This window comes from Pleurodeles waltl, chromosome 6, assembly GCF_031143425.1.
Source record: "Pleurodeles waltl isolate 20211129_DDA chromosome 6, aPleWal1.hap1.20221129, whole genome shotgun sequence".
NCBI lineage: Eukaryota > Metazoa > Chordata > Amphibia > Caudata > Salamandridae > Pleurodeles > Pleurodeles waltl.
The window spans coordinates 1,369,342,030-1,369,367,653 of NC_090445.1; the positions used below are offsets into that span (position 1 = coordinate 1,369,342,030).

Below are 25,624 nucleotides of genomic sequence, written 5' to 3' on the forward strand. Positions count from 1 at the left end.
ACCCACTCTCTATCCTTGTGTACTAAGAATGAAAGATAAAGCAGTAACCTTCTGTGGAAAATAGAGCGAGAGGAATATCCATCTAATGGCTTAATTACACAATATGAAACCAGAAAACCTAGCATCAATCCTGGCTTCCACACGTGACTAGATGATGTGTTCCTAGATGTTTTATTTCACAGAGCATCTTTTGAGATCACCTTCAAATAGGTATTTTTAGGATGAGCACTGTACAAAAACCTCTTTTGTTTGATTTAACAAACTATGCTGTTACTCTTTGTATCATAGGATTCTCTGCTACATATATGTTGCGCATGACAACTGTCTCGCTTCATAGTTCACTAAGGGCGTTGTTAGATTGTTCAAAAACTATCACTGATAATAAAGGCAGACAGACCTCTGCAGTGATCCAATATGATCTTTTCCGCATATTAAAAGTGTACTGTATTTGAATCTTGAAGAAAACGTCATCATATTCTTATGTTTATTGCACGATTTACATGCCAACTATTTCAGGGCTCGGCTCGTGCACGGGCTCTCGGAGCCAAGACACACAGTGACCGGCTCTGGCTCTCCTTGTTAATTTGTTGGCACGCCCAACTCCTGACGACGTAAAAATGAATGCACCAGCCTTATGCGCTGTTGGCCTACGGTTGCAGCAGTTTCTTGCTCGCGATTTCACAGCCCCACTGCCGTTTCTGAAGCATTTATTCTCATGCGACTGACTTCTTCCAGCCCCACCGTCGCCCCAGAGGCGAACACCTGAATGAGACATCTCTCTAGTCCTCCAGTGTCTGCTGCATCCCGGGCTGTGTGAGTCACTCCTCAGGAGGATTCCAGACCGCAGCCCGGCCCCTCACGCCAGAACTATTTCCCGCAGTTTCGCTAACTCCTAAAGAGCCAGAATTAGAGAGCAGCCCTGACTGCCGTTGGCAAAACAAGAGTGAGGCGCAGCGCCCTGGTTAGGAAGAGCGCCAAGGGGCGGGCCTCAGACCTGGTGCACGGGCGCGCCCAGCTCACCTTAAAGGTCGTATTTTAATCAGGAGCGGGCGAAGAGGCAGAGTAATAGCTGGAGGCTCAGCGGGTGAGGATCGAGGTGCCTCGCTACAGCTGTGCGTCTGAGCCTTAACTACGCGAAAAGCGGGAGGTGTTGCAGGTCAGGATACACCTGGATTCCAGAGGTTGTGGACTGAAATTGAAGCGGTGTTGCAGGTTAGCACTGCCGAGTCCTGGATGCGCTTTTCTGGCTCCAGCAGGGTATGCACAGAGAGTGTGGTTGCCACATCTGATGAGTATTGTGGCATTAAATATGTTCTGCCTTAGTGGCTCACAATGAGACTGTATTTTAAAATATCTCAGGAGGTTAAGAATTCTGCTACGAAGATCTTCATGTGTCAAGCAATTTTAGGTGATAGCAACATTTGTAAGATAACTTTGGTAGTTAATGTACTTGCAGGCGAGTTCTGTATTTTGTCTAATCACAGCTTTGACTCAAAGTAGTATAGAGGGTTAATATATCTGCTGCAAAGCAAATCGGACAACATTCAGGTCACAGATTTGTATTTTATGTAGATAAGTGGGTTACTGTTTTTGACACAGACATCATGTTGTTACTTGCAGTTCATAAATTGTAATCCTTCTAATGTAACACAGTGAGCCACGAACCAGCGTCAAGGTGCTGCTTGCAAACCGCAAGGCATGCGTTTAGAAACCTATAGGTTGTTTTCCCCTCTATCATTATTCCAGGGTTGCAAAACTGGCTCCCTTTGTAATATATAGTCTTAGTAAAGGCAACAACTGTTTTAAATCCTGACTCTGTGTTGCCCCTGATCATGCACATTAAACACATATAGCCAACAGTAAGAACGACATTGGACTCCCAAACTCTGTAACCATTGCTATCTTATTTAACATTTCCTGTACTTAGATTTATACCCTTGTATGATTTATTTTTGTATAATGTGCGCATTTCATGTAAAGTGCTACACCCTACGTTGGGATGAGTAGCACCATACAAGAAATAAATTAAAAATAAATTGCTTAATTGGTCTTACAGACAGATATAGCTATCATTCTTACAGCGCACGCATGTCTTTAACACAGGGATTGAAAAAATTAAAAACATCTTCCCTCCAAATCATAGTTTCTCTTTAATACTTTTGGAGTGATACGTGCCTTTGTTTTCCTCCATTGCGTTGGCATCAAGCTATTAGGCTCCAGATGGTCCCAGCTAGGATGCTGTCCAACAAAAGGAGGGCTGATGATTCCTTAAAGCAGGAGTTTGGTTTGGGTCCAATTCAAAGTGAAAATCCCCTCAATGCCTCCAGGTTCCTCCAAGGAACGTAAAGCAGAAAATGTGCAGGTGCTGCTGAATGTGTCTCGGTGCCAGCAAGTTGGCATTGAGACACATTCAGTACATTTTACTGGAGCCAGCGCGGACCCCAGTTTCAGCTCAACAACAGCTGCCAGATCCCAGTTCTGGATAGATCACCTCATTTCTACACTGGTCCCCGCAGTGGACTTTCGGGGTGTTGCTGATCATGAGGATTGAGGTGCTCTTGTGGAGCTGTTGATCGGTCCCAGTACTGGAGTAGGAGGATTGAGGTGCACTGGTGAAGCTTTATGTTGGTCTAAGTACTGGAATAGCAGGAGGTGGTGGAGATCAGGAGTCCGGTGCATGAGTAGAGCATGAACCCCTGGATCAAAGGAACCCCTGAGGTTTTCAGAAAGTTGGTTCAAACAGACTGAACGTTTGAAGGTGGTGTGTTGGGTGCAAAGGTATTCCGACAGTAGATCGCTGGTGTGAAAAAAAGTTTTTAAGAGTGGGCTGGGCCCAGAATGTTTGATCTTGGCATGTTCAGTATTCGGCGGGGTTCAGTTCAGGGGCAGACTGAGATGCCAAGTTACTGCCTTCTCACGAAGCGACTACATCCCAGTTTCTTAAGTTCAACCATGTTCCAGCAACACGTCACTGTACCCAGATGATTGGGTGTGATAAAAGTACCCATGTAGATTGTTTATGTATATGATTGGGATTAGGCCAGACTCACTGCAGCATAGCATGAAGGTTATTCAATGTTTATGGAAATTACCGGGAGGTAAACCAGGTTATACCAACAGCGCAGAGTTAAGCTTTTCCCAGCTACACTGATACCTGTCCATTCCAGCTCAAAATGGGTAGTAAACAGCAATATCACGTTCTTCTTTGTTCCAAGCAACGAAACTCAAAACATTGTATGTTTTTTCCAGCACACATTTTGGTTGGTTTTACATGTTGAAATGTTTTTGTTTTCAACGAAAAAAAAAAACGCAGGGTGTGTGTAGCATTTGCTAGTGTGTGCCTGGGTCAGCATTACCACACCCCCTAGAATTGTGCCCAAGGTGTCACCCAAATCTCAGGTTTAGCAAAATCTTTGCCTTTAACACTTACAATGATGTGACTCTTGTACTAAGAGCAGCACTCATAAATTGGTCCAATCTTAATATAGCACAGAAAACAAAAAGATAATAAATTAATCTAAGCTTTGCTGGCTTCTTTAGAGTATAATAGACCTGCAACACAAAGTAAATCCGAGTGTTCACACTATAACTATAAAAAATTTACAGTTGGTCAGGACAAGGTAAAACACACAAAAAATACAGAGCAATTGATAAATACCGCATAGCACAAAGTGGGTATTACCCAAAAAGTTTATGTATAGGCATTTTTGTTTTCCTAAAGATGGTTGCTATAGTTTTCTTATCATTGGAGAGTACATCAAAAACATCTCTCCACTTTTCTGGGTTTGTAGAAGTTAATGGAGTACATTCTATGAACTTCAATGGTCTGAATAGTGCGGTGTGACAATCTTTAGATGTTGCGGCAGCACATTCAGTATATTTGGACAGTGGACATATGTTTCATTCCAAAAGAAACTTTTTCAAATATAGCATTGTATACTATTCTAATGTGTTACATCACAGTATTTGGAATCAGTCACGCAGTATGTATCAATTGCTTTATATATTTGGGTGGTGCTACCTTGTCTTCTACAATGAAAACCTTGGTCTTTAGTCAGTCTAATAACGTAATAGTGGGCTTATCATCTCTGCTGAGAGGGGTTGTTGTTTGGTAAGAGAGAATGGAGGGATGTCACACTTGCAGTGATGAAGCTCTCAGTCAGATGCAGACCATCCCTGGAGGCTTAGATGCAGCTGCTCAACCAGGCATTTACCCCTTGTTTGATAAAGTACGCTCTACAGAAATATTGTATTACGAAAACATCATGGTCAAAATATCAAAGACCAAAACATGGAGAAGGTAAGTGCATAGAACTAAGTACAGATTTACTATTCTTCACTCCATATCTGTGTGGCTCGAAGATAAATTTATCGCCAAGGAACATGTATGTGGTGTTAAGTAGATTAATGCTGTACTTACGTTTTCCATATTTTGGTCCTCTATTTTTGGTTCATAATATTGTATCTCAAGAAGAGGTAGAATATGTCTTTGCCCATTAAGGTTATCTGGTGAGAGTGGGAAAGTTGTGCAGAATGAGGGAATCCAAGAGATTTCCTTGGCAGAAGGAGGTGTTTATTTTAGGGGAGAACATATTTGGGGGGAAGAGGTTCTTCATGGTGAAGAGAGAAATAAGTAGAAGGACGAGGTAGGATAAAGGATGGGCATAGAAGAGTGTTATTGAAGCCGGAGGGAAAATCGTGTGGGCTGAATGAAAATACAAATGGGAACAGGACTGGAGGCTGCAAGCTCTGTGCAAGGTGGGAGAAGGTTATGGATTGCTGAAGGAAGGGAGAGGTGTGTAAGATGGAATTAGAGTGGCATATGAGGTGTGGAATGGAGGAAGAACTAGCTAAATGAATGACAAAGTGGAACAGTGGTGAGATGTGTATGAAAGGATAAAAGATCCAGTGTTTTGGAGAGATGATGAGAGTTATTTATAAGAATATTAAGGCAAAGGGATGTTCACATTGACTGGACATATTAGGTACCCAGCATAGAGGGCATATGTGAGAATGCCCCAAATGATTTGGCAGACACCATGCACCAACGGCCATGTCTTCGTGATGTTATTAAGGAACATAACCTGAAGCCATACATATATCGCCAAATTAAACTCAAGCGTAACCATATTTAGAGGGAAATAGTCCAATTTTTAGGCAAGATATCTTGGGATGCTTATTGCTTTATGCTCAAGTCTCACATGATGACACACAACACATAACCTACCTAGTTCCTCAGGCAAAGCATAAGGGACTATTTATACATGTTGGGTAGGGTGGAAGTAAGTGTTCTCGTCCTTAATTTGGAGAAGAGGTTACTCTGAACACTAAATCAGACCTATTGTTTGTGTTTATGGAGTGAATGCCACTTTTTTGCATTTATGACCACAGAAAAATGCGATTTCTTCATGGCATGGATGTCTCAACATTCTAGTTTATTGAATTAATCCCTAGTGCTTGCCAGAAGGCATACTATTGATTCCCTAAGACTTGTTTTATATCCCTTAGTTATTGCCTCCTGCCTACTCCTTTTCACGTTGGAATTTGGACATCTGCTGTTTTACCTTAGGGTGAAAATAGTGTGCCACAAAACTCAAGTGATAGAAAGGGTGTTTTGCGATTTTGGACCTGGTGTTGATGTTGTATTGGCCACCTTTCTTAATCTAGAACCACATTTTAAAGATGCACTGCTGCAAACTGAATAGCCAACTAAGTCGCCTTAGCGCTGCTCTGAATTCATAATTTGGACCGTTCTGTACACATGTAATATCTGGCTACAGATCCAGTAGGGTAAGGTATCCATGGGTGTGTTGGTCCATTGTCCTTATTTGTTGCTTACTCAGAGACGTCATACGTTCCTCTCTTATGGTATGATTGGCAATATCATACTGTCAAAGGGTTTTAGGATCAGTTACACCTACACATATGCAAATCTGCAAATTCATAGGGAGTGCAGAGCCAGTGGTCTTGTTGGCCTTAATATTTAAGGCATGGAAAAGTTGCACTGCAAATAACTTAACAGTCCATTTCTTTAACATTTGCTAGAGTTTAATCGTAGCACACATGGTATTACTAGAATTAATTGTTAAAATTAAATGATGTTTCCATCCGTAAAAATGATCTGATGCTTGGCAGTTTTATTTATATATATATATATATATATATATATATATATATATATATATATATATGTATATATCAGCATTATGCTCTTTGAACCCATTTGTGAGTGAGGATTTTGTTTTTGTGTAGTTCCCATTCTTAAGTGAATAATTTCTAGGTGCTCCCAAATATGACAGTCTAGAAAAAGAAATACAGCGAGGTAATTAATGCTCAATCACATGATTTTGCCAAGCGAGGAAACCTGGATTTCAGCCCAGGTTTCTCTCCATTTCAGCAGCTGGAAAATGTCTCCCCCTCGCTCCTTTTTTGCAATAAATAATGAAGTTAAGACATATGAAGCTTTCAAGCAAAGCAGAAAGATTAAAATGCTTTTTAGTCGTTTTCAATACTACTAAATCATTTCTACATGAAATAATTCACCCTTTATACAGCCACAAATCAATCGAATACTCGGACATAAATAAAAACACATTTCTTTTAGGGGGGTAGCCCAACACCTTAATGGAGACAATGAAATACATCAACAAAACAGTGGGGTCTTAGATGCCAAGGTACTTGACCTCAGTACACACATTTTCATTGAGGTGTGTTTGAAAAATGCTGATCCACTGTGTTGCACAATTTCAGCTGTTAACTCTGTGGGTGAACTCAAGGAAAAACAAACAGTTCGTACTTGATTTATGAATATGCAAAATATACCTGTGGCTGTTGGCATGGCTGTTCATCTTAGGTACAGTAGAGCCGAAATAATGCCAATGCCAGATGTTTACAGTAACTATTTAAAATAAATGTACTGATGTTAAATCTAAATTAAACTTGTTTACATCATGGTCATTTTGATAATTTGAATTGGATCCACCGTGCTGGGCCTCTGTTGGAGACTCCTGCTTCCTTTCTGTCAAAATGTAAAGAGGGGAGAAGAGATTGTGAGTAATTCCATTGGTGCCAGGCTCAGTAACCCACCAGTGTTATTGCCACTGGTTGGAAGTGCTTTGCTGCATAGTGCTTGCTTTATACAATTATTTATTTAAGAGTTTTATATAGCACTTTGCCTTTCAATTAATCCAGAGAATGGTGTTTTGACGAAAAGGCCCTCCATGTAGGGAATGGAGAAGTTTTGAATGGTGCAAAGACCTTGATCTTTGCTTCTACCAGAAGCCACCCTGCCTGGGCTCACTTACTAGATGGGTAGCATTGACGTTTGTAGTATCACGGAGCAACTTGTGTAAGGTCTGCCAGTGAGCATGGATCCATAGTAGAGCTAGTTCCTTTGTTTTGAGGTCTTGCCAGAACACGCCATTACTCATCAAGGGTTTGAATGTGGTAAAATCATATTGTACCCGAGGGGGGAGTGGTAGGTGCACAGGAGTGAGGCTGTTCTTGTTTGCTGATAAAAATTCACTAATGTTGGACAAAAAAACACAACCGTTCAGGGTAATACATATACTCTTTAGCACCCACCACCTCTGGATGTCCTAATGCTGCTCAAGCTTCACTTCTTTCTTTCTTTCTTTCTTTCTTTCTTTCTTTCTTTCTTTCTTTCTTTCTTTCTGGATGTCCTAATGCTGCTCAAGCTTCACTTCTTTCTTTCTTTCTTTCTTTCTTTCTTTCTTTCTTTCTTTCTTTTCTTTCTTTCTTTCCACTTGATAAACCCAATGCAGACCAGGAAGTAGAAATATTGGGAATGAAGCCCCTCGACAAACCCTCAGGGCTATGGCTTAATGTGGAATAGTGGTATAGTGTCCTTAATTCTGACTGGGTCCCCTACCTCCACCAGTAGTTCACCCTTTGGGCATCAGGAGGCAGTGTAGTGACTGTCTGCCCTGTCCTACACACATGAGCACTGGATTCGTAACCACCCACCATCACGTTAAAGAGGGATACCACCTTTAAACCAGTGCCTCCTTCTGCTGCCACAACCCAGTGTAGGTTACCTGTATGCAAAGAGCTGCCAGTAAAGTATTGCAGTTTTTCACATGTACATGCTGTCTGTGTATCATCTATGCCTACAACCTAGACAAGCCATGTCCATTGCTGGTTCTAGCCGGAAAGACAGGTAGGCAAAGGAATTTCTAAAAGAGACCATAGGCCCATCCAAGGTCATTCACAACTAAAGGTAATTGTTATTTTTCACTGCTTTCCTTATGACCAATGTTTAATCTCCCTCAAGGTTATTGCTGTACTTGCATGACTTCCAGCAATGACCTAAGACTACTTAAAATCTCTGAGCTCATTTATTATTTTATTTATATTTCTCTTCATTAGCAAATCTGAGATATAGAGGTATAGGAATGCTTTACATGGAATTCGGAACAATCTAAAGCATAAGGTGGGACTGATAGTTAACAAAACTCGAACAAGAACCTAACAATGGAGTAAACAGTTTATGTCTGTCAGGAACAAGGTTGTTCTTAACAGGGTATTGCGCAAGTTAGGTTAGAATGTTTGGTGGGCTCCTGCCAAAATGGCATTTCTATTTGTAATCTGGATTCTTCTTTCAGATGTTCATGGGGAATGCTGTGGGTTTTTTTCTTCAGTGTGAGCAGATGGAAATCTACAGCTTTAGCTACCATGTTTGTGTGTAGTATAAACAGGAGTGCTCGATCAAGAATGAATCCAAAAGATTTAATTTAGGAAGGAAGTAAGGGAGGAAATCATCCATTTTAAGTTTGTCTGGGATGGAGGTGTCTAATTTGCTCCTGAGAGAGAGTATGAGAGGAGGAGAATTTCAGGTTTTTAGAAGCTCAGTTATAAGAAGTTAAATGTCATCCAGTTGTGTAGCTGTGGAACATAGTTTCTAACAGCAATGAAGCTAAAGTGCAATATTTATAGATAAAGCTGAGTGTCATCTGTCAAGTGGTACCACCATTCTGGCTCAGGAATCCAAGAACAGACTGAATAAAAGAGGAATTGCAATCAAGTCGTGTGGTACGCTACAAGACACCAGCTTTGGTAGAGGTGGGATTTCAAAAGTACAGAAGCTGTTGCATTGGATTGATTTTAAAAACAGACCAACTGAAAGCTCCTGATGTCATATCCCTAATTCACAAAAACATCCTGGGTATCCTTCAACAGTCATGCTACAACAAATTACAAACATGTCAGTTTGTGTCACAATACAGGTAGGTGAGCTAGTCCCATAGAAAACTTTGTATTAAGTGAATCACGCGGATTTAGAAAGTAGAGATATTTAGCACATAGTCCTGATTGCCAACACTCCCACTCCACCTAGTATTTCATACCTATTCTGCAGGCTACACGAGACTGCCTCAAGGAGAGACCCCTGGCCTGTGGGAGCCCTGATTCCTAGTGCTGATCTGCCAGTGTGGCCATGGCGACCTTGCTTGGCAGCGTGGTGACATGTGGACAGAGCATTGGTTTCATGCTGTCACTGCGCCTCTGGGCAAGGTGGTGCACAAGTGTAGCTCGCACACCACACTGGAAGGAGTGCACATTCCATGGCCTGTTGACAGAGCTGCTCTCTAATGGCCTCTAGATGAATGCACCACACGACTTTAGACTCAAAGTGATAACATTGTTTCCTGTGAAGAGTACTCCCAATTCTTTCTGCTGCCGTCTGGGGATGGCCGAGACTTTGTTGCTTTACTTATGCCTCCATAATGCTACATGGAAATAGCTCAGCGACGCCATCAGCAGAGGAAACAGCTACCAATAGAACCAATGTTTAAAAGTTACATCTTTCTCTTGCGCAGTCGCAATGGATGCCTAATGCAGGCGATCACCAAAAACCCTGCCGTGATTTGTGCTGGTCCCTCTCTAATAATTTGCTCCGCTGAGGCTGTGTTACATTAAGTACTCCAATAACGCAAATGCCACGTTTGCCTGCTTTCGGTGCACCAGTTATTACAGATGCTTGCACAGCCCCTTCTATAATACAGGCCTCACTAGCGCTACATGGGCGCTGGTGCAATCCTAAGGGCGTGTTCCTTCGCTTGCAAGGGGATGTGGTCCGTGCAAATCAAGGGCTCATGGGCTAGGGCTGATCTTCTGCGCCCTAGCTGTATTACAGGAAGGCTTGGGTGCACAAGCAAAGCGGCAGCCGGAACTGGTGCACCATCCGTGCACCCAATGGCATCCTTTATTTGTGGCTTCAAACAGCTAGCCTGTCATCCCTTATAAGGAGGAAACGGGAGGCACCAGGGACCCTCCAGGCTTCCCCCTGCTGGCCGATGCAGCCACTCACTTAGCCCACGACTAGGGGGATTTCTGCCCCCTACTTCTAACGTCTGGTTGGTTATCGCCTACATAGTGACAAGCGGATTAGTGGCTTCAAACAGCTAGCCTGTCTCACACCTGTTCACTGCTCCCAGTCCACGAGCGGGTTTGCGTCCACACTGGGAACAGCACAGTTGTTGTAACTGGGAGTGCTGTCCAAGTCTGTACCCGCACACAGACTTACGTTTGTATTGCGGGTCAGAGCAGGACTGCGGACCAAAATAATAACACAGCCCAAGGAGAACAAACCGATGTATATGGCTGTGTCTCTTCTCTGCTTGCAAACTGTCTTATCTGCCTGCAGGTGATCCCTGCTCGCAATCTGTTTTACGCCTACAAGCTATGACACCCCTAGACAACAAAATGTCTATCCTCTGCCGATAAACCGCTTTCCTGTCTCTGTCTCTACAGATGCGATGTTTCTCTTCTTTCTGCAAACTGTCTCTCCATACCTACGGCCTATTTTCTGCCTACATGCTGCCCGTCTTCAGATTGTTACAAGTGGCAAATAAGAAGACATAAGATGAATAAAACAGTTTAGAAAGGCAGAATGTAATTTATTAAGTGGCTATTACAAAGAACAAACTTCTCATCACATCACATTTTAATGAAAGAAAAATCGCTCCTTATTCATGGGCATAATTAACTTGAGGACAGTCCGGCAAATATCAAACTTATACAATATATCTATAGAATTAATTACATCACTTGCTCTTGTGCTGCTCCTCTTTATTCCTTAACGAGTGGACTCTCCTTCCAAGACAGTCTTGGGACCTAGTATGAGTGCTGGAGGCTGGCATTCCCAGATTCCGCCTGGAATTTCTCGTTTTCGGGAGAAAACAGAAGCTCTGCCAGGATATTTATCAGACTTCAGTTTTCAGGTCAATTATTTAAAATATAGAGTGAGCTTTGACTCCTACCAGAGGAATATTGCTGTTTCCCCTCATGCTAGAGGCTGCTTGATGTCATTCCGGCTCTATTGTGTTTTTGCTTCCCAGTGAATAATAGATTATTTCGATCTCAAATGTACAGTCAATCATTTTATGTTACATTTTGTATTTGACAGATGCGTTGTAGAGAAAAAAAATCTTTTTTTTTTAGTACAACAGGAGTTTTAAATGTTTTTCCTTAAAGCTTAACATGCAGGCCAGAACGTTTGGCTCTGCCGGTGCTTATTATCTAGTATAACATTCACAATTTATTAAGTCTTTTGATGATTCATCACAGCTTACCCAACAACCATTGGCAAGGCCAATAGGTTTTGCCTTTGTTTTTTCTTTCTAACTGGATTCTAAAATATTAGAAAAATGTCATAATAATGTTTGTTTTAAATTTGATAAACCATTACTGGTTTATGAAATGTAAAACAAACATTATTATAACATTTTTCTAATATTTGTAATCCACCTAGATAGAAAGAATTAAAAAAGGTGAAACCTATTGTCTTGATTCAAATAATAAAGTAGACAGCAAAGAAAGAAGGCAGAAGACGGCATGTGGTAAAGGAGAAAGAAGACAGCGCAGAAAGAAGACCAAGGGCGGCATGTGGTAGACAGCGGAGAAAGAAAACAGAAGATGGCATGCAGGTAGGTGACAGTAAAGAAAGAAGACAGATGATGCCATGTGGGAAAGAAGGCTGCGAAGAAAGAAGACAGAAGATGGCATGCAGTAAAAAAGAAAGAAATCTGCAAAGAAAGAAGACAGCATGCATGCGGTGAAGAAGAAAGAAGACAGAGAAGACGGCATGCAGAAAGAAATAAGAAGAAGGCATGCAGAAAGAAAAAAGAAGATGCAAACAAAAAAAGAAAAAATATGGCAAAGAAGAAAGAAAGAAAAGACTGCAACGAAAAAAGAAGACAGAGAAGTAGTCAGTGAAGTAAAAAGAGCATCAGAACGAAAAAAGAAGATGGCAACAAAGAAACAAGAGAGAGAAGATGGCAGCGAAGAAAGAAGACAGCATGTAGAAAGAAAAAAGAAGACGCAACAAATAAAAAAAAGATGGCAATAAAGAAAGAAGATGTCAGTGAAGTAAGAAGACTGCATCAGAAAGAAAAAAGAAGACAGCAACGACGATAGAAGATGGCAGTGAAAAAAAGACATCAGCAAAGTAAGAAGACAGCATCAGAAAGAAAAAAAGACAACAAAGAAAAAAGACATCAGCGAAGTAAGAAAACAGAAAAAGAAAGAAGAATTAAGACAGTGATGAAGAAAGACAGAGAAGACATCAGCGAAGAAAGAAGACAGCATCAGAGAGAAAAAAGAAGCACCTTGAGTGTCATAGCCAGAGGAAGGACACCAGCCGGTGTCCAATGGAAAGTGACCGGAAGGAGTACTTGGTACAGAGGCAACTTGAGAGCAAGATCGGCGAAAAAGACAACAAGAAGTGATGTGCAGACTATGTGCTGGCCAATCAGAAGCATGTAAATCAGAGGGACATTGGAGTAAGCCAGTGGTACGTTCAGGTAAGTAAGGGGCTGGTTCTAAGCCCCTATTAAGTTTTTCTTTTTTAGCAATAGATTTTGCAAGTGGCGTGCAGGCGAAACTTAAAAAAAGGAAGCTCTGGTGTTTGCAGTACTCGGACTTTGTGTGGTGTGGATTATTATTTCACACATGGCTAGTAGTTGTTGGAGGAAGTGGGGTCCAACATGAAACTACACCTTACAGCAGAAGACCAGGGCCTAAGAATGCATTAGGCTGTGAGGTACTTATTTGGGATGAGCTCCTACAGTGAGTGGCCATTGAGCTCGCAGCATATAATGAAGCTTGGGACGTAAAAACTATTTCTTCAGGTCTCCATCTCTACATCCTTAAAGACATGGAGAAGGAGTTACAGAAATGATTTCAGGCTACATTCAAATGGCACCCAAAGCTGTGCAACAAGGGACATGTGTGGCCTGCAAATCACTGCAGACCATACAAGCCAGAATATGGGGAAAGACTGTTTTTTTAAAAGTCATGTTCTGCAAAATAGGAGGCAATTCACAGCAGTCTGTCTTAGAGATACAGCATTAGTAAATATAAGGGGGTGTCAGAAATATATTGTTTACATGCATATGTAGCATATGCAGTTGATCAAGTAATTCAGCACCCCTCTTAAAGCTCTCGTCAGTTGCCTTTATCACTATTTCTTTTCTTTTTTTCTGGATTAATTTCATGATGCATGTCTCCTTTGATCTTATGTGAATTTGTCATTCAGTCTCTTTGTTTTTGTTATCATTGTCTATTCACATGAAATAGGAATGCGAATAGCGTAATTACTCATCGTTTATGCATAGAAAGTCCAATAATAATTACATAAAATGGTCACCTGAACCATAGACGATGGTGCATAGGTGAGTGCTACTTATTTGGATAAACAGTAGAACTGTGAATCTACACCACTGTTACTGAAGCACATTCTAGAGAACACATTCCCATTTGATAGTTGGTAACTTCCTACCTATTGTTTTAAGTATTTTGTTAATGCACCGGGTAGTTTTGATTTGCTCCAACCAGTATTAGTCCTTTTTCATCTATTGTTTCCACCCGTGAGAGAGTCTGATGGTAGGGTATTACTGCTAAGTAATCTAGGGTAATACCTCTACTCCAACGAAAAAAAAAATATATGAAAAATCAATTTTCTCATAACATTGTCCTGTAAATTTGTGAGGGTAAAAAAAAATGTTCAGCTTCGCTAACTTCATAATTTACTCCCAATTTCAGGAAGTTGGAGGAAGGGAGGTTTCCTGTTTTTCATACACAGCTATCATTGACAACCAGACCTAAAAAGCTATATACCGGGCAGATGGACTCTTACCTGAGAGAATAAAATGTCCTGATTCTCAGTCTAAGGGGTAAAAAGAAAACCGCTGGTGCCCACAAGTTGTGTCCCTCACATCTGGTCCAGGAAGTAGCAAACCGGCCAGACCGAACTGGGAACCAAAAGCATCTATGCCAGAAATGCTTATACCACCCTCACTCCCTTTGTCTCCTTGTGCTATCTTTCTCTTTCTATCCATTCCCTTTCTCTCTCTCCTCTCTGGCTTCTCCCTCTCTGATTGCTTTATCACTACCCCCCCACAACCGACACTCCCCCCACCCTGAAGCCTCCCCTGCCTTCCTCAGTTATTCTTCAGGGAAAGTGACAGAGGAACCAAGAGCTACACTGGACTTTCTAAACCGGCCTTCAAGGTCTCTAGCCCACCAGGAAAATGCCTGGCTGAATAAAAGGTCTGTCCAGCCCTGCAACCTGGGTAGGATTATATACTCTGTATTAGGAAATAGATTACCCGCAAAGCTGCCTGCCAGACGGCCCTTGGTCTTCAGAACTCGAGTAAGGGCCCGTCTAACAGAACTGTGAACTGACCTCGTTGTAAAACTCTTCATATGTATTGGTGGCTAGTAAAAGGCAGGTTGGGTTAGCTTACTTAAGTTGCAAGCATGGCATAAGCCATCTGTTGTAGTAGATAAGGTGTCATTACGCACTGGTTGTAAAAACATATACTACAAACTGGGTACATTGCCAAGTATACCAGCCTTAGCTTACTGCTTTGAGGAACCTAATAATAAACAGGCATTTTGGACAACAATAAACTTCAGCTGAACTAAACAAGTGGCAATTTCCTCAGACTGTCACATTCATGCACACACCGCGCTAACACAGATCCACGCAGCATCTTGCTGGCCACAAGTCTACGTAACACACCTGTAAAGTATATGATACACTACTAAAATACAAATACAATGTCAAAAACCCACGTTGACACAGGGAGCCGCCCAGATACATAAAGGGCATCCTTATTACAAAGGTGCTACGAGACATATCAATGGTTGTAAGAGCTGTACAGTTTAGCATAATATGAAGGGTTCCGCTCAATGACTTATGATACATAATTGCTCCTGCTTGGCAGAAACACTGTGCTTTTTGGAGATCGTAATATGTCGAACAGGATACTCGTTACGTTTGTGATGGAGTTACCCCTTCCGCCAAACTCTAAATCAGGCCCTTAGTCCTCAGAAAGTGTTTCCATTGGCCTGGAAGATAACATGGTCTAGGAAACTACCTGCCTAGTGGTCATATGGAATGTATAGCATGGCGACCAAGCCTGTGAACACAAATACGGATTCAAAGAAGTGAAGAAACTGCAAACTGTCTCCCTGGTAGTACGCTAGTAAAGTCACACGTTATTGATAAATAGGCACCTCAAATGGTGTCTTCGATGGTACACAAACTAACATGCTATACTGGTGATTGATGAACACTGCCCATTAGTTCTCTGCTGTTAATCAAAATGATATGTCAAACTGGCTGTACATAAACAAGTACTGTAAATGACGTCTCTGATGGGATGCCAAACTAGTCACACTTCTCGTATATCACCTCCCATTGCAAGGGACATATGGTTAGACGACCATGTCTCTCGTAGTATGAAAAATGGCATGTCTAACTAGTCTTAGATTACCAGCCAGTGCAAATCATGGTGGGTGATTCACCAAAATGGTCGGAGTTCTAGGAGTGAAACTGCATGATTGACTCGACTCATTGTTCAAACCACCTTAAGGCTTTGAGCATGACTTGTTAGGGTGCAGGGTGTCCTCTCTTGGTAGCTGTAAGTTCACTGAGGTAGTGAGTGATATCTAATAGAGTGAGATGTTATATACATTTCCAAGAGTAGGTGCTGGCGCCATTTCTGGAGCAGTCAAATTTGTTCTTATTTCTCACGCTGTTGAAGTCAAACCCATATTTTGCAGTATGGCTCAGTGAGTTGAGCATCTGCTGCTGAAATATGCAGAGATGTGTAGGTAACGAGTCTGAATCTTGACAAGACCCACACAGCCTTACATTGTTCGAGCTTTATAAATGGAGTATCATGAATTTATTTATAGTAATATCTGTTATTTTACAATGCTTAGAAATGGCTGAAGTGTGGTATGAAGCACTATGTAAGAGGATATTTACTATGTTACGAATTGTTGCTAGCTTCTACGAGTGTGTTTCTTTTGGGCCTCTTCTAATGGCAGCTTTTCTCTCTATTTCAGGGTGCTCTCCCGCCGCTGGCACTTCTCCTACTCACCTTGCTACTAAAGGCAGATGGACTCTGAAGAATCAACGCGCTTTAGTTTCCACCCAGTCGGTGAGTTCAACAAAAAAATTTCCTCACTCATGAGTGGGAAGGTGCTCATGCATGACTGTGGTTTACTGTTGAAGTGCACTCTCTGCCAACCACTCCTGTCTTGTGACATCTCACAGCGGCAGTGCCAAGGTTCTGCATGCAGTGCCTTTTGACAGCTATATATGCAGCACTGCGCTTAAGAAGTGTACATTATTTTACACAGGTGCAGATTCTATTTAAGCACATGCACAATTGTCATAGATAATTAGCTCGTTTAAAGTAACATTGTGGAAACTGGCGGTTGATGATAAACTGACCTTTTTTGAGAACTTTCTGTGTGCACTGGAGGTAAATTTGCCAGGATAGGAGCTTCTTGTTTTGTGACCTCAGTCTCAGGTGTGTATGTCTCTTTAATGACAATGCCCAATGGTTCCCACAGATCAGGACAAAGTAACTCTTTTACATAATTCACAGACCTCCAAATCCAGCACAATTGATTTTCCTCGGCTGACTCTGTCTGTTGCAGCTGATGGAGAAAATAGAACAGTCCTCTGTTATGCCCTTGATTTGGGGAGAAAACTGAGTAGGCAATACCAGAAAATTGAGTAGTCACAATAAATAGACAAAGGGAAGGCAGAACAAGGAGGTGTGGGCATCCTGTTGCACTTGGCAGAGAGCACTACCCAGGAACAGGCAATGGACACTGTGGACCAGACACTACATGGTGGGTTGGAGCTATCATTGCGTTGGGCTACTGATCAAGGTCAAAGACAATAACACTGCCTTTTCCAATCCTGTTGCAATTTCCAGAAAATTGCACCATTTCAGGGCAAAAATATTTTAGTGATTTGACAGATTCAGATTTAAAAGATACATGGGATTAAATGGAAAACCAAGTAATTCTATGGTCTTCTCATTTCATTTCTTGACCATCTTCAGGGAATGGCAACATGTGACCTAATGACCTCATCTGGAAAGCATCTTATATGCACAAACATTATGGATCCTGACTTTTCCATATGTTTGCATCATCCCGGAGTTGATACACCACTATCTGTAGTTGGTATGGTACCAGAATGTTTTTGGCAGAATATTATCTCACTTAAATACCTTGTGTCAATTATCAGCTACAAAAACATTACCCCATTAGAGTTAATAAAGGACAATTGCACCCAATGGGATGGTATGATTGTAAATAATATATAGGACACAATATTTATGCCAGATATTTCTGTGTATGATATTCTGAGATACAATATTGTAGTTCTATCACAATCAAGCAAATGTATAAGACTCTCTCTCCTCTTTTCAACTTTCTCCTCTTTGAATTCCCAAATAGATGATGTAATTCCCTTGGCAACAAAGGCGCATAACTCATCCCAAAAACCGGATGAAGAGGAGGAACTGGGTGAAGCATTTGAGTTTGATGACAGCGATGGAGAGAAAGAGGATTCTGGGACAGGGACCAGCTGCCCCAGCACTGAGCCCAGCATTGGGGAGACAACCAGTCAACCCTCATTGGCTGATGGACCACAGGACCGGGTAATCTCAGTGAAAAATGAAAAATCACCACAAGGAAATTCGTCTAGCTCCGAATCCCATTCTGGTAAGACGCGCAAAAGTTTCTGAGCTCAGTAAAGAATGGTTGGTTACCTTAAATGTGCTGGCAGTAGATAGTGAATTGTGGCTGGCGACAGATATGGTGAAATGCACCCATTATTACAAATTCTGATCATAAACTATTTTTACTACATTTGTTCTGATCACAGACTGCTAGGTCCTGCCCACACTGATTTTAATTGCTGCTAGTGGGGCACCGCTGAACCCATTCTGATTACTGGTATTCATCCCTTCTTCATCCGTTCTGAATGATGTTGGTGTGTCCCTTAGGTACCTTTCGGATTAATGGCAAAAGGGATCCTTTTGCACCTTTTCTGATTTCTGGTGGCCATCCTCTCTGTTCATATTCTAATCACTGGTGGTAATTCTCTGCATTGATTCAGATTACTGATGGTCACATCTGTACTCATTTTGATTTCTGATGGTGACTCGGGTTTGCTCCCATTCAAACCGATAGTGACAAGTTACCCCTGCAACAGTTCAAGAACTAATCCATGGTTCCCCTCTTCTACTATTAGATTGCAGTTGGAAGTTCTACTCTGCACATATATTTACTGGTTCCAAGTCTCCTCTCTAACCTGTTCAAATGTTACTTCTAGTTATCACTTATTTTCTAGTGTGCACCTTCACTGCTCATTCTCAACATCGGTAGGATCTCCCTTTCCGTTCAGTGCAAAACAAACGTTATTTTTGGATCTTGTGACGAATTATGGCTTAAATTATACTGTTCTCCCCCTTTGAACTCACAGGCTAAACCTGCAATAAGAAAAGTCTGTGGCTGGTCTCCTTTCTGCCCATTCTGAGAGTGAATACATACCTTCCACCACACTCCACATTCATCCCATTGCACAGCTTCTATTGTTGATAAGTGCAAGCTCTTCCACCGGTCAGCATCATCCGGTAGTCTGTTCTCCTACCTCGCATCTTGGTGGGATATGAAAACTTATAACTGAGGCACTAGCTTACATTACTGTATGGGTGGCCATGGTGGCTTAATGTGGTCGAAGGTTGAGGCTTTTGCACAAAAGGGATGGTGATAATGTGGCATGTTTGCTAAATAGTACGCCTCTCTTCTGTGACCTAGAATAGCTCTTACTGGCACAATGATTAGAATAAGAACGAGTGTATATGGCTACAACAACAAACAAGCATTTGCAAAGCCAATAGGTCTAAGCAAGAGCTATTGGATTTGCCAGTGTTTTTTAGCCATGTTGTACATCAGTATGGCTGCTGTTCAGCATGGCTAAAAGTTAGTGGCGTAGAGGAGAGTGGACTAGAGTGTTGTAGAGTAGAATGGCAAAGAGTGGAGTAGAGTATTGTCTATTGGGGTGGCATAGTGAAGAGTAACGTAGAGTGGCAAACACTGGAATGGCATAGAGTACAGTGGCCTGGTGTAAAGTGCGTTGGCATAGTGTGTTCCACAGTATAGTGGCACAGAGCGCAGTGGATTGAATTCAGTGGCATAAAAGGCAGCATCATAGAAGGCAATGGCATAGTTCAGAGTGGTGCATAGTGGAATGCAGTGCTGCAGAGTGGAGTGCTGCAGAGTAGAGTGCTGCAGAGTAGAGTGCTGCAGAGTAGAGTGCTGCAGAGTAGAGTGCTGCAGAGTAGAGTGGTGCAAAGTGGAGTGGCGCAAAGTGGAGTGGCGCAAAATGGAGTGGCGCAAAATGGAGTGGCGCAAAATGGAGTGGCGCAAAATGGAGTGGTGCAAAGTGGAGTGATGCAGATGGCAGTGGCGCAGAGTACAGTTGAATGGCATAGAGTGCAGTGATTTAGAGTGCAGAGTAGAGTTGAGTGGCATAGAGTGCAGTGGCCCAGAGTGGTGTGGTGTATAGCAGCATAGAATGGTGCAGAGTAGAGTAGAGAATAGTGCAGTGGCATAAAATGGGGTAGCATAGAGTGTATTAGTGCGAAGTGGAGTGCATAAAGTTCAGTGGCATAGAGTGCAGTGTTGCAGAGTACAGTGCCAGAGTGCAGCGGGATAGAGTGCAGTGCAGAGTGCTGTTTTGTAGAGTACATTGGCATAGTGCAATGGTTAAGAGTTGAGAGGCATACAGATCAGTGGCATAGAGTGCAGTGGCGCAAAGTGGAGTCGCGGCATAGAGTGCAGTGGCATAGAGTAGATCGTTTCGAAGCAGAGGACAGTGGCGTAGACTGGAGTGGTGCAGAGTAGAGTGCAGTTGATTCTAGTGGCATAGAGTGCAATGACATGGAGTAAAGTGGTGTAGAGTGCAGTTGTGTAGAGTGCAGTGGTGTAGAGTGCAGTGGCTAAGAGAGCAGTGGTGCAGAATAGATTAGAGTGGCATACGGTAGATCAGCATAGAGTTGAGTGTTACAGAGCACAGTGTATTGGCATAGAGTGCAGTGGCGTAGAGTGCAGTGTTGAAGAGGGATTTAGAGTAAAGTGGTGTAGAGTGGAGTCGTGCAAAGTAAATTTGTGTGGTCTAGACTGGAGTGTTGTAGAGTGCAGTGGCGAAGAGTGCAGTGCTGCAGAGTAAAGTGGCACAGAGTGCATTGGCATAGAGTGGAGTGATACAGGGTAGAGAAGTGTAGTGTGAAGTGAGAGAAGGCAGTGGCTTAGAGTGGAGTGGATTGGAGTGGAGCAGTGTTGGGTAGAGTGCAGTGATGTGGAGTGGAGTGGTGCAGAGTAGAGTGGAGTGGTGCAGAGTGGAGTATGCATGGTATGGTAGGGCACTGCCATTACAGACAACACATTTTCATTTGAAATGACCATTACATTTGCACAGACATACAATTTTTGCTAATAAAACTATAGTGTACAAACACAAATGTGTGGAAATTGCATCACATAATGTAATGATTTGTTTTGATCATATCAAAGCATTTGTTTCCAACACATATCAGAAATAACAAAAAATGTGCCTAATAACAAAGAATGTGCTTCATTTGTGTTCCTAATTCTGATATATTCTGAAATGCTAAAACAGTTCATGTAAATGGTGTTGGGTGCTAGAAACAAACCTCTTTCTTAACCCTCCCCCCACACTAGGAAGATTGTCATATAAATCCTTTCCCTTTGAAGTCAGAGAAAGAAAAGTAAACAAGCACCCTCAGAAGACAGCTCTTAACATTTGAACTTGCTCTTTGAATGCACAGTAAATGTGACAGGACAAAAACAAGGTTTAAACGCCCGTTTCACAGAAAAGGAATCTGTGAAAGAATACACTAAACACTGTTTACACAACAGCGGGAACTAACTGAACCTGGAGAGCCTAAAGCAAATAAATCCAGCAAATAGAAAGCCAAATAATTTGAGTTACCAACCACAAAGCCAATGTTAGTCAATGGGCGGAATGCATTCCTAAGTCAACTTTCTGAAAGTCCCCAAGATGTCTTTAGTAAACCACTCTGCATCCTAAAAAGGGAGGTAAAGATCAGGGTCATTGTGAACTGGGAATGCAGCAGCAGGAGAGGGGAGAAGTGAGTTGCCAGCCCTGAGCAACAACCATGAATAATATAATCAGTGGGAAGAACAGAGCCAGAATTCAGAATAGATCAAATACAAGGAATGGATCAGTGTTAGGAAAAGTAATAGTTGCGTGAAGGATGAATGAATGAAAGCAGATTAAGGAGTAGAAGATCAATAATAAGAAAATGATATGAAGGACTAGATCTAGGAAAGTGATGAATCAGAGCAACAAGTAGTAAGACAAAAATGTGATCTAGAAAGCAGAACCCTATGCAATTCTAGGTACAAAGAAAAAGCCCATAGAGTGTATAATTGCATTGCACTCTGTTACAACCCGATGCACAGTTCTGGTGTGCACTGTGGGTTCCGGCCCTGATGCTTGGATTCACTGTGGCATCAAAATCTCTTAAACATACAGCATATGACGTCAGTTCACGTTGTAGAATAAACCTGAAATAAATAAGGAATACAGTCGATAGATTAAAGAACAGGTGCAACAAAGAGCAATTCACACCACCAGAATGAGATGCATAGAAGGGAGTAGGAACAAGGAAGCTGAAAGGAAAAAAAATAGGAATGCAGCCACGTTTGTATTATTGGGCCCACTATGAGCTGACCACCCAGGGGTGTGTAAGTGGATTTAATGCCAGTGAAAAGGTATCTGCTGAACAACATTTAGGACTGGAAATATTTGACAGTAGAGAGAATTCCTTGTACACATAATCACTACGAAATTCTCACATTTCCAGGAGAGGAGTTAAGACTTAATGGTGATTTAAACGTTAACCTCCCAGCAGAAACTCAAAGAGGATACCTCTTGTGTACCAACTGTGCTGAGGAATTTTGAGGAGAGTTGCATGTCAATTGAAAGAAAATCAGTTGAATAGCATTACAGCGTTTACTTATGTATAAACTGTAGTTATGGTTGATACCTCCAATGGAAATATATAGCATCATTTACTGTTTGTATCCGGTTTACCATATGTCACACATAGTTGTTAATTCCTGCCTAAAGTACATATTTCAACAAGCATCCTTGCTGAAACTAATAAAAAAGGTACCATGAGAATACAATGAAGTGTCAGGAATTTTGCAAAAGTCAATGGATGGCCTCTTACCTGGTGATTGTTCTATTCTGGTATTAAAGATGTGAGAATTTGTTCAGGTTGTGTTAATATCTCTACAGAATAGTTTGTGCAGGGGACCTTTGAGTCCACCATGAACAAATGAAAGTAGCATTGCCAGTGTAGGTTAAACTTATTTGAATATGTTTTATACCTTCTTTATTTCTTGTTTCTTATTTAGTTTTGTCCTCTATGATTTGTATTTAAATATTGCTTTTTAGCATATACGTATTTTACAGACATCTTATTATTTGCCCAATAAGTTCATCATCATCATATACCAAAATGGACATCTAGCAAATCATGAGCCATTGCAGCTATACTCAATTAACACACATGACACATTGCCACTGTGTAAAGTTAGCACAACACTGTATAATAGCTAGTGAATGCATCATGGTCAGTTGCTAGGAAAGGTAGTGAACACATCATGACTAGTTTACTTTATTTCTACATAAAAATGCACTGGAAGATGTCTTTGTCCTGATTTCAAGTACAATGCAGCACTCTAGTTCATAAAATTGGCACTATATTGCAGTTAGAAATTGATTATTATTTGGGATGAGTGACTGCCCGCCTCAAGGAATATTTGCAACCCTTGTCAGAGTGAAGCCTCAAAGTCACTCAATTAATCTGAGTTCAACCCACTGGTAGCTATGGCACAGAACAGACAGGCGTAACTTAAAACAAAGTGTAAAGTACTTGTTGAGTGCCAAAACAGTAATAATGTGTAAATACCAATAGATAAAAGTCCTAAACCAAATGAGAAAAGCAAGTACAATGTAATGAACAAAATGAGACTAAAAGGATAATAATACAATAAGAGGAATGGGAGAAATGAATTTGTAAAGATTTAAGTGAAATCAGCACCATACAATACAAATCACCAGTAGTAGTCTATGGAAGCGATAAACCCGTACCTAGGTGCAATTTCAAGCCAACATGATGGAGCCCTGGTTGGATATTCCAAGTGGAGTGGTTTGGTGAAAGTCTGGAAGTCAAAAAGTCTGAAAAGGTTTCTAAGTCTGAATGTAGAAAGGGACTTTTGTCACTTTTTGAGAAGAAAACGCTTCTTTCAGAGGGCCACCAGGGAAATTATAGCAACTGTCATGGAATCAAAAGCTAGACAATTGAAGCAGGTTGTTCCCGCTAGAACTATTGTGCTTTGGAGATTTGTTGCTGAGAATTTCCCAATACAGACTGGGACTTGTTTTTTCTGAGCTGCTTGGAGCCTCGTCCAGGACACAGCTGAAATTCAGTTTAACACTGTGCGCTGTTGATTGGATGCTTTTTTCCCCACTGGTCTCCCTGGAACCCTGGAGGAGAGGCTTTTCAATGTTTCCAAATTTCTTCTAGTCCCCCAATAACAGGAGAACTCTTCCAAGGCCCGAGGACCTCAGAGGAGCAGCAAATACAGACTCTCAAGGTATCTGACAGAGGACCACAGCAAAGCCCAGCCTTGTGGTGCCCCTGTAGCCACACAGGAGGTCAGTCAGCTGACCTTTGGAGCCACTTCTTTGTCCTAGCTATAAAAGTGAGCAGGCCAGTCCTCAGGGTTCCCCTCAGGTCACAGTCAGAAGGGCCAGTCATCTTCTGTATGTCTAGAGAGTGATATGATGGGGTGCCTTGTAGTGCCACTTTAATGCCTGGCACTAACCAGTGGATGGAGATGACTGCTGGGCACCATGCAGTCAATGGGTTAAAAGATCCCAGGGCAAACTACCCACTTTTTCAATAGTTCCTGTTTGCCGTACTGCATACAGGTCCTAAATATCATGTGCCATGGCACTTTCAAGAAGGCAAAAGTCTTTGGCCTCAGTAAATTTGAGGGGAGTACACTATGGTAATCACTAGTGTCCTTCCATGTCTAACACTAAAACTAAAACATCTGGCAGGAAAAAGGTAGGGTTAGCAGCCAGACAGGGGATACAGAAGAACTGCTGTGGCATTCTGCTTTCTAGCTTTCAAGTGTGCCAAATAATTATATGTGGCTCAAACAGACCTTTAAGGCATGATTTGACACTATGGTGTCAACAGGATGCTCACAACCCCCACCCTGAATATTCTACTGAGCTCACAGCGATCAACCTGGCTCATTCATGTCAATCTATTATGTATTTCCTAGGATGAATTTCACACCTCGTTCTTACCTCATCAAGGACATAGGAAGGGCTGTAAGTTTGGAGAGGCTAATGCTATTCAGCCTGCTGAAAGCCCTGAATGGTAAAGGATACTTCCTAAAAGTTACATTTCTTTAATATTTATTTAAATAGGGCTTCACAATCAAATTGGATTTTAATAAAAGTGGTGGTTTAATTCTTTTTAGCTGGTCCCATTTCTGAGTTAGCAGTATTAGTATTTTAATATATATTCTGGTTTTCTACATAAGCCAGCAAGGCTTGCCACAGTGAAAATATATTTATTAGCTTTGTCACTGTTGGGACATGGTAATATTATTTTATACCTGTCCCACTTTTAAATACTACGCACATTGTATGGTGGGCTACAAGGTCTAAAAATGGACGACTTACTAATAGGGTGGGCTTTACCTGTCGAAAGCAGTTATTTTGTCATGTCACACTGCAGGTTTTACAGTGAAGCAGTCAGGCTGTGTAGAGTAGGCCTGAAGCCGTGTTTGTATCGCCACTATAGTGGATGGCACAATAGGTGCTGAAGTCCACAGGTAGCATTTAACTACTAGGTCCTGGGTGCATTTTCTACACCATATACCAGGGATTTACACGCAAATTAAATACACCTGTAAGGAATATGCCAACTGAACCATGTTTAAAGGGGCAGCACATTCACAGTACTCCTTTTTGGCAGGTGTAAAGTGTATAGAGTTCTAAAGGCAGGAAAGCAGATAGGGAACACATTTGGGGTACATCACACAAAAGATGGTAATTTCATATAATGGCCAACTTCCATAGTACCCAGTCTTTGGTTCTGATAATGTCACCAAATGTCCCATCAGATTAAAGGCAAAAAGGGACATGGTC

General features: G+C 41.7%; 1 protein-coding gene across 6 annotated transcripts in view; it reads left to right on the plus strand.

Moving 5' to 3' along the window:
* The window catches only part of ARHGEF10L (Rho guanine nucleotide exchange factor 10 like), a 552,090-nt gene that overhangs the window by 59,213 nt on the left and 467,253 nt on the right, over positions 1–25,624 (plus strand). For 2 of the 6 annotated variants that reach the window (XM_069240675.1, XM_069240678.1), the window contains exons 2-3: positions 16,378–16,472; positions 17,791–18,057. In XM_069240675.1, the coding sequence (XP_069096776.1) occupies positions 16,430–16,472; positions 17,791–18,057 (310 nt within the window). In that variant the 5' untranslated portion in view covers positions 16,378–16,429. Of the gene's footprint in view, positions 1–909; positions 1,258–16,377; positions 16,473–17,790; positions 18,058–25,624 lie in introns of those variants that run through there. The other 4 variants (XM_069240680.1, XM_069240676.1, XM_069240677.1 and 1 more) reach the window with 4 other exon arrangements.